General features: G+C 50.7%; 1 protein-coding gene across 1 annotated transcript in view; it reads left to right on the top strand.

The window, feature by feature from the left end:
* MYO18B (myosin XVIIIB) overlaps positions 1-3,913 on the top strand; it is a 221,074-nt gene extending 217,161 nt beyond the window's left edge. The window contains exons 42-43 of the mRNA XM_030859841.2: positions 26-1,223; positions 3,461-3,913. Coding sequence (XP_030715701.2) covers positions 26-1,211 — 1,186 coding nt within the window. The 3' untranslated portion in view covers positions 1,212-1,223; positions 3,461-3,913. The remainder of the gene's footprint in view (positions 1-25; positions 1,224-3,460) is intronic.
* Positions 3,914-16,115: the final 12,202 nt, after the last annotated feature.

Here is a 16,115-nt window from a genome sequence, read left to right as displayed (position 1 = left end):
GACGGCGGGTTTCTTCTTGGCACAGGATCCAGGAGGCGGCCAGTGATGGGGCCCGGGACACCCACAGCAGGACCTGGGGGGACAAGGCCGCGTCCCCGCTCTCCTTCCGCCGAGGAAATTACGGCCACTTGGGGGACGGCGAAGAGTGTGGCGTCCAGAGAAAGCCCCCGGAGAGGTCGGGCGTGCTGTCCTCCTCCCCGTCTTCCTGGAGTGGAGACGTGTCCCCGCGGCCCAGGGACAAGCTGCCCAGCCCGTCGGCTGCCCTGTCGGAGTTCGTGGAAGGGCTCCGGAGGAAGAGAGCGCAGAGGGGCCGGGGGTCGCCGCTGGGCCTGGAGGACTGGCCCACCCTCCCCATCTACCAGACCACCGGGGCGTCCACGCTGCGGAGGGCCAGGACCGGCAGTGACGAGGGCGCTCTGGCTCTGAGGGCCGGGGCCGAGTCACCCCTGGACACGTCGGCCGGGCTCCTGCGGTCCACCAGCCTGAAGTGCATCTCCTCGAAGAGCGTGGGGGGCCCCAGCCCGCCACCCGAGAAGCTGAAAACCCGCTTCAGTTCCTGCGAGTCCCTCCTGGAATCGGGGCCCGGCTCGAGGAGGACCCCGAGCTCCCCGACGGCGCTTAGGCGCTCGTTCTTGTCGCCCACGCTGCGCCCGCGGAGGCGCTGTCTGGAGTCCTCGCTGGAAGATGCGGGCTGTCCGGACCTTGGGAAGGAGCCGCTCGTCTTCCAGAACCGCCAGTTTGCACACCTGATGGGGGACCCCCTGGGCAGCGACCCATTCAGCTGGAAGGTCCCGAGCATCACCTATGAACGCAAGACCCAAGTGGGTTTCGATGACTTCCTCCCGGCCATCCGGAAGCCGGAGACGCCTACGTCTTTGGCCCGAGCGGCCAAAGATGGGCAAGACAGTTCACAGCGTCCAAGCGTCCACTTTGAGATGGAAGAGGCCGACGGGGGCTTTGTCTCAGGGATCACCACCGTTTTGAAAAAGAGCCTGGAGTCCAAGGAGGACCCCGCTCACCTCTCCGACTCCTCCTCCTCCTCCAGCTCCATCGTGTCCTTCAAAAGCGCCGACAGCATCAAGAGTCGGCCAAGAATCCCACGGCTGGAGGGTGACAGTGGTGAGAGAACATCCCCCGAGATCAGAGAGCCGGGGACAGGGAGGAAAGAGGAGGATGTTGAGAGCATCATGAAGAAATACCTACAGAAGTAGGAACCAGCTCAGGTAACAGCGACAGGCTGGCCTGTCCTCCTGGGGGGGATGAAACGAGGTGGTCCACCCAGGTCTGGCAGCCTGGAGGCAACCGGTTGCTGCTACTGCTTTTAGGTTTTCACTGAAATAATGTGTTGCTATTTATGCAAATAATGTGTTGCTGGTAAATAGAAAACTTATCAGAAGCCCTCACTAGGTGCCACCGGTTTCTCTGCTCTTGAAAATACAGACCATCAGAAAGTGTGAGGTCCTGTGGGGGGCGGGGGAGAGGGTGCTGAAGGAGGCGCTGGGCTTTTAAAGTTTTCCCACCCTTGTCCTGTTCTCTTTCCAGCGCTCCTTTCACCTGGTGCTGGGGGAGCCATGGAGGCATCCGTCCACACAGTGACGGGAGAGCCCGGGTGGATGGGGGGAGGGTCAGGCTAGCATAGACGAGGCATTGACGTTAGTGAAGTCCAACTCTTGCATTAAATGTGTAAAGAGAAACTGGGGCCCAAGAAGGGGGAGGAGGGGACAAGTACAGAGATCCCAGAGCGCCACCGTGGGAGCGGCAGTGCTTCCCTCCGCCTTCTCCTCCCGTCCCGGTCCTGGCACTTCTGTGCAGTCAAGGTGGGAAGAGACATTCGTTGCTAATAACAGCTCCAGTTGATGGAATATGTTTATCAGGCAGTCATTTGGTGCCCACAGTTACCCCAAGAGGTGGTGAGTATGCTTTATTCCCATTCTACAGGTTGACAAACTGAGAATCATATAGGTTAAGGCACTTGTACAGAATCACCCAGGCAGAACGGGGATTCGAATCTCCACAGTCCCCACACTTTTGTTGGTGACACTTTTTCTTAGGTACGTATCCCAGGCCTCTTTGTGAGTAAGCTCAGAGCCACACTGATGGAGCTGGGTCTTTAAAGGGGTTGCCTCTATGGAGGGCAAACTGAGGCAGAGCTTAGAATCATACATCTAAAGGGGGGGTTGGAACTCACAGACTCCAACCTCACTCTTGGGCAAGTGAGGAGGACCTCAAGATCAAGGTCACCCAGTGAGTCTGCCACCAACCCAGCCACCCTGACTCCCAGTCCAGTGCTCTTTGCCCTGAGGCCAGGCTGGCCCCTGACTGCACCTCGTAGGGCATGTTTCAGACTCCAGGGCACTGAGTCTTCCACTTCACAGCTCCCGACTGAAATGCAGAGCCCCTCTGAGGCAGGCCAGGAAGCAGCGGAGGGGGAGTTAGAGCCTCCCTCCGGGTTCAGATGCGATGCAAACCCACATCCCAGTGGCAGGTCCCCCACCCCGGCGTCCGTAAATCTCCGCGTCACTGAAGCTCAGAACTCGCAGCGGCTCAAGGCTCAGGTGGTCAAGTGGTCGTGCTCAGCCCACACCTGGCTCAGCCGCCAGCCCTCCTTCCAGAGGCCTCCTGGACCCAAACAAGCCGCACGTCCTGTCACTTTGAGAGTCACCCTCAGCCCATCAAAAAGCCATTGCCCCTTCCACGGAGACGGGCTTGGACCGTATCAGAGCAAATTAAATTGACTTAACATGGCCTTCTCTCTGCTCTCAATTACCGAGGAGAGATCTGATATTCATTTACATTATTATGCTCTCGGGGACACAGAACGCAGTTTCAAAGGCCAAGTAAAGGGCACACGTCCCGAAGGGGAACAGTGCTTAGCAAACGTCGTCACAGAACATCTTGTCTCTGCCATTTTTTTTTAAAGCTCAGCTCCCCTTCCCCCCTCCCAGCAACGCTCCCTGTGATAACGGAGCGCCTGCCTAAAAATCTCCTCCACCTTTGACTTGCACGCTGTAGTCTTGAGCTCGACAATACAGCTCCATTGCCCACGATACAAATGTGTTACGGGATTCGGAGCCACTCAAGCCCCCAGAGCTCAGTTCTTCCCTGTAACTGCCGAGCGATGCAACCTTGCTGAGCATCTGTGTTCTCAGCTGGAAGATGGGGGTAGTAATGCCAACTACCCAAAGTAGCATTGTGAGCGGCCTGTGAATCAGAGACCCCAGCCCAGAGCACTGCCCCAGCGGCCACAGTGCATGTCAGGTACCTGCACTTGGAAATGGTGGCCCTTCAGGATGTCTCTCAGGCTCCCTCCACTCGTTTCCCTTCTGCCCCCTCCTATCTCATTCCGCTCAGCACATCGCTGCAGTAACGCCACCTGGGAATATGGGCTCCAGGGGCTTCCACCCACCAAAACACACACCCCAGGCCCCATTTCTCAGCTCTGACCTGCATTTGTTTCCAGCCTCCTGCGACACATTGCCCTCCTTGAAGACTTCCCGACTCCACGACGTTCTGGAGAGAGAGACAAAGACCAGCCAGGCCTCCCCAGGGGCCCCGAGTCCACAGCCAGTGTGGCCGCCCTCAAGAGGCCAGGGGGGCCAGCAGAGGCACATCCCATGGGGCGTGGGGCTCCCAGCATGCTAGGTCTGTACCAAATAAAGTGTTGGCTTCTTGGCATCTGGGCTTTCTCTCTATTCTATGATCATGTTACCTAGGACTCTGGAGGATTGATGGTGTGCACCTTGGGGTAGAAGGGTTCTGAGGAAGGGGACCAATGCAAACTGTTTGTAGTTTCGGGTGCACACTGCTATTTCTTTCCCTGTGTGTCTACATGCAATGGCCTTGTTCTCTTGGCCAAGTTCTGCTCAAATGTCACCTCCTCCAGGAAGTCTTCCCTGATACATCAAGCTGAAATAAATGCTCTTTCTCTATTCTCCCTTAATTCCCATGCTTCTATCATATTTCCCTTGTCTATTTACATATCTACATTGTGTGTAGATGTGCGGGCATTCAAGAAATTTTGATGAATGAGTGACTGAACAAGCAAATGAACCACGGAACAAGTCAGTGGCTCATACACCCTGAATACCTGGGACACACTGACATATATGCATCTCTACAAATGTCCGCCCACAGCAACATTCAAGAACTTGTGACCATCTGTTCCCACAGTCCCCCGTACACCTCACATACACAGACTACCATGCACACACAACTATGCACGTGTACCAAAAACTACACTCGCAATGGCACACTCATAGCCTGGACACCTGCTTTCTCAAACATCCTTGAAGTGTCAATAATCCTAAAACTGTAGGCTGATGTATATTGATCACATACTGTGTACTGACCACCGTGCTAGGCATTTTACACAGTGCATCTCGCTCCAGCTTTATAAAGTCCCAAGAGATAGAGCCACTTATTTTTTCCTATTTACAAAGGCAGAACTAGCTTATGCCCACATTCAGGTAGCCAATGCTGCTTCTCCTTAAGTTCCCACTGGCACAGACTACACGTCCTACCCCACATGTGCCTCTATTCCTAGGGCCCCTCTGGTACAGCCAGTCACAGCTGCCATCAGGAAGGAAAGTCCTGTTGGGATCACCGGTGAGTTAATTTGCTAGGGCTGCTATAATAGAGCACCACAAACTGCATGGTCTAAACAACAGAAACTGACTATCTTGAAGTTTTAGAGGCTAGAATTCAAACATCAAGATGTTGGCAGGGTTGGTTCCTTTGGAGTATCTTAAGGGATTCTCTCTTATATGTAGCCGTCTTCCTCCTGTGCATGTCTGTCTCTGTGTCCAAATTTCCTCCTTTTATGAGGACACGGTCATAGTCACAGTCAATCAACCCTAACCTCTACTTGATTGCCTGTGCATAGACCTTACCCCCAAATAAGGTCACACTCTGAGCTCCTGGGGGTCCGGGTATCTTGGGAGCATGTGGGGGACACAATTCAAGCCATAACAACTTACCAGTTGGCACTTACCCCAAGAAGGGGAGATCTCAGCTCTGACCATCCTCGCCAGAGGTTGTGGGTAGAACTGGGAAGAGGAGGAGAGATGGGGCAGGAAGGAAATTCACCGGATGCCCTCCCTGGAAGACCTCACCATCTGCCCGTCTCTGTGGTGGAGAGAGTCAGTGGAAGAGTGGACTGTGTTTTCCCAGATGCAGGAGCGTTGTCCCGCTTGGTGAGTCTGTAGACAAATACATCATATATTTATATGTATTTAAGGAACGTCCCCCACCAGCCTGCCATGCACAGGAGTGGCCTCAGCTCACCGGAGAGAGCTGGGGCGTGTGGAGGGGACATCCAAGATCTCTGCAGGGAATCAGAGGTCCTGGCAAGGAAGAGGGTGCTGTTCAAAAGCTTGCCGACGTTTGGCTGTGGGGTAAGGATGGGAGCAGACACAGCCCTGTGTCTTCCTCCGGTGGAACCCACGGAGCCTTGGAAAAGCCACTTCCCTCACTGGGCCTCAGTTTCCTCATCTCAACGGTGGGAATACTAGTTATTAGAATCTAATGGGATTTGGGCATGGGAGAGTATAGCAGGCTATACTAGTTTGCTAGAGCTGCTGTAACAAAATACCACAGGCTGGGGGTGGGCGTGGTGCCTAAACAACAGGAATTTATTGTCTCCCAGTTTTGGAGGCTGGCATCCAAGACAAGGTGTTGGCAGGTCTGGCTTCTGAGGCCTCACTCCTTGGCTTGCAGACGGCCGCCTCCTTGCTGTGTCCTCACGTTGTCATTCCTCTGTGCCCATGCATCCCTGGTGTCTCTCTTTGTGTTCAGGTCCCTCATCTTATAAAGGAGCCCAGTCAGAGTGGATTAGGGCCCAGCCCAGGGGCCTCACTTGAACTTAGTCACATCTCTAAAGGCCCATGTCCAAATGCAGTCACCTGAGGTTATGAGTGTTAGGACTTCAACATATGAATTTTATAGGGGTCATAATTCAGCCCATAGCACATGCTATGCCAGAGAAGGTGACCAGTTAGTTTATTAATAATGATCATTATTATTAATGTAATGATCAGATAAATATGTTCCGAACTCCCAGCTTGGTCCCCAAACAAAAGCAATAGTGGAAATCTGGAATAGAGATTCTCACTGCCTTCCTGGCACTGGAGTTTTGCAGACATTTTTAGGGCCTGGAACCTGTGTGTTTCCATGTGCTTCTCCTCCTGTGCCAGCAGGATTACTTACCCAGCCAATATTTGTTGAGCACCTGCTAGGCACCAGGCACTGTTCCCCACACGGGGGATCCATGGAGGGCAGGTGCAGCGCCCCCTGCTTTTCTGGAGGCAACATCCTCGCCGGGGAGACAGACAATGAGCAAGAAAATAAACATGTTGTCAGAGAGTGAGAAGTGGTATAAAGGAAAATAAAGATGAAATTATCTCGTAAGTTTCCTGTTAAAATTTTTCTGGACATTTATTTTACAGAGTACCTTTTGGTAAAGGAAGAAAGCCATCATTTTTCTTCAGTCGTGTGAGTGATGCATTCAAAACAATTAAACCCAGATAACAACAGCAAAGCTTTGCTCATCGTGCATCAGGAAACAGAAATCCTGAAGATGCTGTTAGAAATCAATTCAGCATTCTAGAAGATAACCACTGTCCCCCTGCCTCTCGAATCCCCCAACCCAACACAGCCTGAGGCAGGAGATTCTGACCCAGCTGAGTCCTCCTCCCTGCAAGCTCACTCCAGAAATTCTAGCGTGGATCCTGGTGTCCCATTGAGCTCAGCCCAGGACCCAGTGCAGTAAGCACCGTGCAAGCCTTCACTTCTCCGACTTCTGCTACCCAGGGTAACTAAATGGCTCATGACCTGGGTTCTGCCTTTCCATCCGCGCATGACCTCGGTCAGTTCACCTCTTTCTGGGCCCTCCTTTACTCATCTGTGCAATGAGTCTAGAACTGGTACCAGCCTCCCAACATCCCGTGAAAAATCAAATGCTCAGGACGCACTTAGCACAGTGCCTGGCACGTAGCCCGCGCTCCACAGTGGCACCATCGATCTTTGGGCTCAGAAACACTTTCCCCTGGCGCCCAACTCAGAGGCTCCATCTGCACAGCTGTGCCCTGTGTGGTTTCCCTGACATCATAACCAAAGTTATTTCAAAGGTGAGGGTGTTGCAGGTCTCACATCCAGGTGGGCTGAGTGGCTGCCCCAAACGTCTCCTCTTGTTTCCGGGCCCCGGGGCCATTTTTAGCAGCAGGACCTGGTCTTGAAACAAGCCTGGAGTCTCAGGACTGGAAGAAAGCCTCAAGGTAGTTTTACAAGTGAGGAAATGGAGGCTCAGAGAGGGAAAAGACCTGTCCCAAGACAAAGGTAGATCTGAGTTCAGAACTCAATTAACATTTTCTGGTTTAATCAATATTTATTAATCTTTCTACCACCCCATGTCCAGGGCACTGAAGAGAAAGCTGAGACTAGGATGGCCAGAGGGCCTGCCTTTGTGAGGCTTGTGGCTGACCGCAGGAGACAGTAAACTGGGATACATCCATCGGCTGGGCCCGCCCACCTGGTGGCCCTTCAGTAGCCTACCTGCACCAGGTCACCCTCCCATGTCCGTCCCATCCCAGCCCTGCCCAGTGCCCTCCCCAAGCCAAGGGAGACCCAGCCCTGTCCCAAGCCCCCTGGCTGTCTGCACCATTCAGGGCTGAGGAACTGAGGTTTTGCATCCTTTCCCAATCCCAAGGATTGTAACAGGCGAGGGAAGACTGTGGCGGCTGGGGGACGTGGGTGCTGGAGGGTGCTGGATGTAGCCTCGGCAGCTCCAGATGTGACGAGTGGCCTGGCGGAGCTCCCGCTGTTGTCTTCCAAGAGTGATGGGCAGCCTCGGCTGGGTTCCCACCAGAACCGATTGCTTATTTACCTGTCAGCAACCTTCAGAGCTCAGGGACAAATGCTAGGCAGCAGGCCTGGTGATGAGGTGAGGCGGTGACCTTGTCACCCTTTGTTAAGAACCATTGCCACTCGCACTCCTTGTATGTGTGCAAGGAGCCAGCCTCTGTGCTGAGTGGTACTCAAACATCACTGCTAAGAAGCGGTGTTGGGGGTCTCGGCCCTGTCAATCACGCCATGTGTTCTACACCTGCAAGAAAACATTTTAAATGACTCGAAACGCTGCTTTGTAAGTAGCTGCACGAAGGCTCGGTAGCCCCGGGCAAAATCCTGCTATGCACATGCCTTCAGCATGCAGAGCTCAGGGCAGTGGCTTATTGAAGCCTCTCCGTCCCCTACCCCCCATCATCTCAAGTTTGTGGTCTTCCCGCTCAGGCTGGCGCAGAGGGGAGGGGGAGACACAGCTGCATTTGCCCAAAGCCCTTGCCCTGGCCCTGCCCCCGCCCCCGCCCCCAGCTGATCCTGGGGAGTAGTCTCTGGCCTGAGGTGGAAGGAGGCTGGGGGACGCGATCCTTTAAGGTACAGTGGCCTCGCCCTCGGTCAGCTGAGTCCAGTGACGGCAGCTGACTCTGAACAATTCAATAAACAGCAGTTCTTCATTGCTCAGCATGTGGGGAGAGGGAAACAAACAAGGGGTCAGGCAGGAGGTGGAAATGAGAGGAGAAGGTAGGGGCTCCCCCACCCAAAATCAGGTGTTGAGGCTCAGAGAGGACGTGAGTGGTGACAAGGGGAGCTAGGCTTTGAACCCAGAGCTCTGACTCCAAACCCAGGCATCCTTGATGATAATACCACGGGCCAAGCTTGGCAGGGTAGCTAGTGCTTTTCTACAAGGTCAACTGGTAGGACAGGTCTATGGGTCACATGGCTTCACCTTCACCAGCTCCCTCTGGCAGAACTCAGCTGGCCCTGCCTGCTCCACCTGGGAGGTGATGGGGCCCAGACTCCTGCAACAGGCTTGGATTTATTCCCGTCTTCGCCATTTTTTAAACTGTGACCTCGAGCAGTTTACTAAACTCCTTTGGTTGGAAGAGGAGACACTCATTTTTAAAGCTTGTCTGGCTCACAGAAGCATGAGGACAAGGGCTAGTACACCCATTTTACAGATGGGGAAACGGAGGCTTTGCAAAACCAAGTGACTGACCAAGTTAGCAGTGAAGGAGCTGGGATTGGAGTTCAGAGTTCCTGACTCCTGGTTCAGGTTCAGTGGCCTCCTGCCAGTCTCGTGGCCTGGTCGTCTAGCTGGTTTGGGGAAAGGCTGAAAGGGGGTTCCAGCTCTGTCACAGGCAGGGACACACTGAGCAAGGGCCCCGCCCTAGCAGTCGATCACCTCTGCTGCCAGCGCTGATCTCAAGCAACCTCCCTCAAAGGTGGGGTGGGATGGGGAGCTGGCTCCATGGGTGCCCGGCCTCTCTCCTGTCTTTGAAGGAACCCAATTTCATGCCTGATGGGTTGAGTGACTTATACCTAATTGCCATGGCCCAGGAAGCCATCAGATAGATTTAACTGTGTCTCCTGAAAAGAGAGAGGTAACTGAATTTACTCTTGCTGCTCAGGGCTCATTGGGCATCTCAGTCAGAGCTGGGTGGGTGCCATGGCTTATGGTCCCCGGACTGTTGCCCACTGTACCTGTGCGTGGGAATCTTTAAGGTGGGTTTGGAAGGCAGGGACAAGCAGGGAGGGGCATGCAGAGATGTTCTCTGTAGCCGAGGAGCAGACACTGCTGGAGGGGCCTCGCTGGTGCCAGTGCATTGGACTGGCACATTATTTTTTATGTGGAGAAACAGGACCAGAGAGCGAGCATCTATTGCCCAAAGTCACACAGCAAATTGGGAGCAGACCTGAACCTAGTGTTTTTCCCTTCATTTCTTGCTGCTTCTTGGAGCTGGAGAGAAATGATTCAAGGCTAATTCAGCCTTTGGGTTGACTGTGGATAACCCAGAGTGTACTAGAGAATCCTGATGGCATCTTCACGTTCTTGCCTCAGAGATTTAGGTCCACGTGCTTGCTTTCTCTGCAGCCCCAAGGGGTCCACATTCTTCTCACTGTGTGTCGGGACTGCTGGAGGCATGGTGGGGTGAGCTCTTTAGCCTCTTGATGCCTCAGTTCCCAGCGACAAAGGCAGGATAGCAGCGATCGGATTGGATCCATCTCCCGAGCTTTCTCTGGTTCTCTTGGCCCCATCAACCTCTTGGACCCTCAGCTGCTGTCTGAATTGCAGTTACTATTACAGCAGCATACATGCAGGTCAGAGAGCCAAACGCCATGCTCTATGGCTCCTCCTACCACTCCAGAAGGGGATTACCCTGGAGAGTACTTTCACCTGTGAGAGGGGGTGTGAAGGACTGGAGGACACGCTCCCTCTCCACCCCTCCCTCTGTTGGACCACGCCGGGCAGTTTTCCTGTGCATTCTAACAGAGACAGACCATGGAGCCCAGCAACCACCGTGGCCAGAACGTGTGACTGACCTTGTAGCTTATCTTTCCTGCCTTCCCTTCCCTCTCCTTCAGCCTCACTGCCCTGAGATTGTACCTTCCAGTAACATAACAAATGTTTAAACCTTGCCCCAGGTTTATTTCGTCGGGAGCCTGGGCTAAGACTAAAACTAGGGCAAAGGTTGGTTGTGAGAATTCAACAGACGGATGCATGAAAAAGCACCTGGAACCTCTCCTGCACTTTACAATCACTCATGGACTTGAGCTGCCATCATGATTGACATGCTGTTCATATCAGTCTTGAGTGATGTCCCCAAGTGCTTTGCCTGCCCCTGTCCTGGCCACTGCCCCAACCCCACCCAGTTCCTTCTCCCTTCTGGGCTTTCTCATAGGCTTTCATCTGTGCCTGGCTCGCTCATTCATTCATTCATTCAAATGGATTTATTGGGCATCCACTCAACAACCTGAACAACCCAGATGCAGTCCCTGGTCTGAGACTTACATCTCATCTCACCTGTCTTCTCACCTTATGAATCGCCCTTCCTCCTACAGTTCTCAGTCATCCCTAACTTCCGGGTAGGGTTGGGGGCTCTGCCACAGTCTCCCCCCACCTGTGTCTCCCTCCATCATTATATATGTAGCACAGCATGAAGCCCTCTGTTCACCCACTGCTTTCCCTCATGCAACCCTGCAGGACCCAACCTGTGGTTGATGCTGAAGAAATGCATTCACTCAACCAGGATTTATAAAGCACTTTCTATGTGTCAGGCACTGGACCTATTTTAGCGCCCGAGACGGAGCAGTGACTGAAACAGACAAGCATTCGTGCCCTCATGGAATCCACATACTAGTTGGCGGTAGGGGCAAATGGTAGACAAGAGGAGAAAGTAAAAGAGTCAATGTTTTAGGTGGTGAAACATGTGGGGGAGAAGGTGAAGCAGGAGAGGGCTCCAGGAGGCATTGAGAGTCGTGTGGAGAATATTTTAGATGGAGTGGGTAGAGCAGGACTTCTTGAAAAAGAGACGTTAAGTAAAGATCTGAAGGGAGCGAGGGATGCAGCCATGTCTGCAGCTTAGGGAAGAGCATTCTAGGCAGAGGGAACAGCCAGTGCGAAGGCCTTGGGGTGGGAGGGTGAATGATGTGTTTGAGCATCTGCAAGGAATCCAGTACAGCTGGAGTGGGGTGAGTGAGGGGGCGAGGAGCGGTGGACGAGGTCAGAGAGGTGATGGGGGCCAGACGATGTGGCACTTTGTAAAGATGTTGGCTTGAACTCAGATTTGGGAGCCATTCAGGGTGATCAACCGTCCCAGTTTGCCGGGACTTAGAGAGCTCCCAGGACACAGAAGTTTCAATGCTAAAACGGGGAAGTCCCAGGCAAACAAGGGCAAGGCAGTCACCCTAGAGCCATTGCAGGGTTTGGAGCAGAGCTGTGACACGATCTGACCTGGAATTGATGAGGGTCATGCCGGCTGCTGGATGGAGAATAGATTCCAAGGGACAAGAGCCGAATCAGCGAGATCAGCTTGGGGCCGCTAATCCAAGGGAGGGATGAAGGTGGCTCAGACCAGAGTGGTCACCGTGGACGTGGAGAGAAGAGGACAAGTTAGAAGGCAGAGCCAACTGGGAACGCTTGATGGAGAAATGAGTACCTGTTCCCTGTATTGACAACCTGGCGGGTGACATACCCAGCTGCCCTCGGTGAGATCTCTGCCTTCCCTTGGCTGCCTCTCTGCCTCACCTTTTCCTTGTTGGAAGGGACAGAAAAACTAGTGACTATCTGAACCTTCTGAGCACCCTTCACGATGCGGTCATCATGGCCGTGAACTGGGGATGCAGACAAGGCAAGGCATGGACACCTTGTTTACAGATAAGGAAACTGACACTCAGAGAATAATATGCCCCTGGGCACCCAGCAAGTGACAACAGGCTGAGTTAACACCCCCTACTGGGTGTCAGGCAGGCCTGGGTTTCAGTGCCAACCCATTCAGAGAGAGTAATTCACCTGGGGCACTTCTGAGCCTCCATTTTCACATCTGTGAAATAGAGTCAGCTTCATCATCATCATGAATAAAGGAGACAGCGTGTGTGAAAGCGGTGGGCGGGGCCTGACACATCGTAGACCCTCCATGACGTCAGTTTCTCTTTCTTTCCCTGGATCCTTCTCCCAGCCTCCCCATACAAAGCCTTCCTGAGTGAGTTAAAGAATGTTCTCAAGGACTGTTTTTCCAGGAGCCCAGTGGGGCCATTCTGCTCAGCCGAGTGGGGAATATTTACATCTTTTCTAAAGGCAAATGATTTCCTTGAGATGCCGAATTAGTTCCCAAGCAGCCTCCAGGCTCTCTTATAAATACGTAGATACGAGTGTTAACGGAGCCCCCATTTGTCTAGCAAACCAGAACAGAAATGTTTGAGGGCTGTAAATACCAGGACTTCGTTTCTCCCAGCCAGCAATTTCTTTCACTCCTGCTGTCTCCCTCTTCAAACACCCACTCTTTTGTTCATTCATAAATTCATGCAACAAACACTTACTGAGCACCTGTTATGTGCCAGGCACTGTGCTGGGCACTGGGAAACCAGACAGGAGCAAGGGGAGCTGGGTCCTGCCTCCGTAGCACTTACAGTCCAGTGACTACAAGACAAGACTCGTAAGTGTCAACCATAGTGCTTGGTGCATTTTTTTAAAATGACAATAATAATAACAATAGCTCATATTTCTTTTTTTTTTTTTTTTTTTTTTTGCGGTACGCGGGCCTCTCACTGTTGTGGCCTCTCCCGTTGTGGAGCACAGGCTCCGGACGCGCAGGCTCAGCGGCCATGGCTCACAGGCCCAGCCGCTCTGCGGCATGTGGGATCTTCCCGGACCGGAGCACGAACCCGTGTCCCCTGCATCGGCAGGCGGACTCTCAACCACTGCGCCACCAGGGAAGCCCGCTCATATTTCTTTTTTAACTGACATCAACTTTACACGCAGTGAAATGCTCAGATCTAAAGTATGCTGTTCGGACTTCCCTGGTGACGCGCTGGTTAAGAATCCGCCTGCCAATGCGGGGGACACAGGTTCGATCCCTGGTCCGGGAAGATCACACTTGCTGCGGAGCAACTAAGCCCGTGCTCCACAACAAGAGAAGCCACCGCAATAAGAAGCCCGCGCACCGCAACGAAGAGTAGCCCCCGCTCACCACAACTAGAGAAAGCCCACGCGCAGCAACAAAGACCCAATGCAGCCCAAATAAATAAATAAATAAAAGAAAGTGTGCTGTTCAGTCTGTTTGCGGGGTGTCAAACAGTCACCCCAGAAAGTTCCCTCATGAAACCCCAGAAAGTTCCCTTTCTGGTCTGTTAAGCTTTTGATCTGTCCATCAAATCTGAAGGAGAGCCTTGCTGGGTAGAGTATATTCTTGGTTGTAGTTTTTTCCCTTTCATCACTTGTAAATATGTCATGCCACTCCCTTCTGGCCTGCAGCATTTCTGCTGAAAAATCAGCTGATAGCCTTATGGGAGCTCCCTTGTATGTTACTTGTTGCTTTGCCCTTGCTGCTTTTAATGTTGTCTCTTTTTAGTTTTTGCCATATTAGTTACAATGTGTCTTGGCATGTTCCTCTTTGGGACCGAACTGTATGGGGCTCTCTGAGCTTCCTGGACTCCGGTGACTTTTTTTTCCAATAAACATGTAGATTTATTTTAAATCAGTTTGGTACATGATACAGATTGGTTTTGCAGTTTTTAATGAACTGAAATAGAATTTTCTAAATACAGCAGTGTCTGTGCAACAAATATCTATAAGGTAAAATAAGGGATTTTAATAAACTACAATCTACATGAACAAATCAGATGAAAAATCTGAAAAGGTTTCTATATACCTTCTGGATTAAGAAAACCCAAAAATTATTAATGGATCAAAATACTAAACTGCTAAAGGAAGAGGGGAAAAGACTGTGAGTTCTGTTGTAAGAGCTCTTCTTGTAAAATCTAATTCCATATTATGATTCTGTTAGAGCATTATTCAAAATTACAGAAGATGAGAGCCTTCATCAGCTCCATTTTCACAAAAATAGCTATACTGTTAACATTAATGTATGGCAAAGTATTCCTATCTAGGTAAATGACAATTATACCATTGTAGCCAATTTTTACCACTTTGGGAGAATGGAACTTCTGTATATTTTCAACTGAATCGTGTATCTTAAAGCACTCACTAAAAACTAACAGCCATGGCACCATAATAAAATTTTTTGTGAGGTACCTAAAATATTACTACTGAGGGAAACAAAAATGTGAGGTAAGCCTACCTTTCCCCCCAAATCTTTGAAGCCAGAGATTTTAAACAGTTAAGGCACTTGAGAACATTAGGTATATGTACAAATGTACAAGGAAAACAAACTTCAGCTCTACCAGCAAGTAAAGAAGAAACAGTAAATCTTCATTTTAAGAACATTTAATTATGTAAATGTAAGGAATTTTGGCTTATGAAATGGACCAAAGCAACTTGTCATTTCTTAATTTAAAATTTTGAACACCAAGTGCTAAACTCAGCCACTATAGGCTAAAGAAACTAAACAAAAAACCTTAATGGGGCTTCCCTGGTGGCGCAGTGGTTGAGAGTCCGCCTGCCGATGCAGGGGACACGGGTTCGTGCCTCAGTCCGGGAAGATCCCACATGCCGCGTAGCGGCTGGGCCCGTGAGCCATGGCCGCTGAGCCTGCGCGTCCGGAGCCTGTGCTCCACAACGGGAGAGGCCACAACAGTGAGAGGCCCGCGTACCGCAAAAAAACCCCAAACATTAATGACCTAGAAAAGCAAAAGCTCATTTTAAACTGATTTAAGCCTCTGAATTAATCCAATGTGTCAAAGGCAGGGAGGAAGTATCTCTCTAAACCTGAAAAAACTAGTGCTTCTTAAGGAAGCTAAAGAAATAAAAGTATGCATGCTTATCATACTACAGGAATTGAAACTAAGAAGAAGAAAGGATGGAAAAGGAGACAGAAAAAGTACAATTTTATCCAGGGCAATCATCATTAAAAATCTACAGTAATCTGATCGACTAAAATTTTTTCTGAAGTTACACTGCTCACAGTTGCTGTCTCAAAATGATTGTCATTTAAAGAGTTGGTACCTGATTCTAAAACAACTTTCTTGCCTTATAGAAGTAACTTTTCAAGAAAGCTTGGTGGAAATCCTTTTAAGGTACAACAGTGTTAGGATAATTTTTGAAGTACAAAGGAAAATATAATTAAATCAACTTTATCTCTATACTTTTTAACAGCCATAAGCAACATGTTGGGAGGTTCAATAGATGAAGGCTTTAGACTTTGTATAACATCCTTTAAGTTACTCAGGCTTGAAATAAAATAGGTAAGTTTTCAATTAAATACTAACAGTATGGTATCTAAAAGCAGGTTTACTACTGCTCACATCAACAGTTATATCCTCAGACCAACCTTTCCCTCCATTAATGTGAAAGAACAAGTCACCAACATTTTAAGTTACAGTCTGCCTTTCAGTCTGTCTTTTAAGGCACCTTTATTTTCTCAATGCTATGAGGTGCTTTACAAGTATGACCAATACCCTGCTACACTTTCATGTTTTGGATCCTTTCCATTCATTCTTTAAATCTGGAATGTAATTCCCTGTGTGGTATCTTTTTTCTAATGTAGAAAAAATAACTTATGAAGCACAAAATTTTACTCTGAGGATACTAAATTTATAAATTCCATTTTTGCAGTGATAGCCCCAAGTCCCCCTGATTGACGCTCATTTGGCACATTCTTCTCTAT

Source organism: Globicephala melas, chromosome 13 (genome assembly GCF_963455315.2).
Source record: "Globicephala melas chromosome 13, mGloMel1.2, whole genome shotgun sequence".
NCBI classification, from domain to species: domain Eukaryota; kingdom Metazoa; phylum Chordata; class Mammalia; order Artiodactyla; family Delphinidae; genus Globicephala; species Globicephala melas.
Note: the sequence above shows the minus strand (reverse complement) of the source record. Positions and strands in the feature narration are given on the sequence as shown.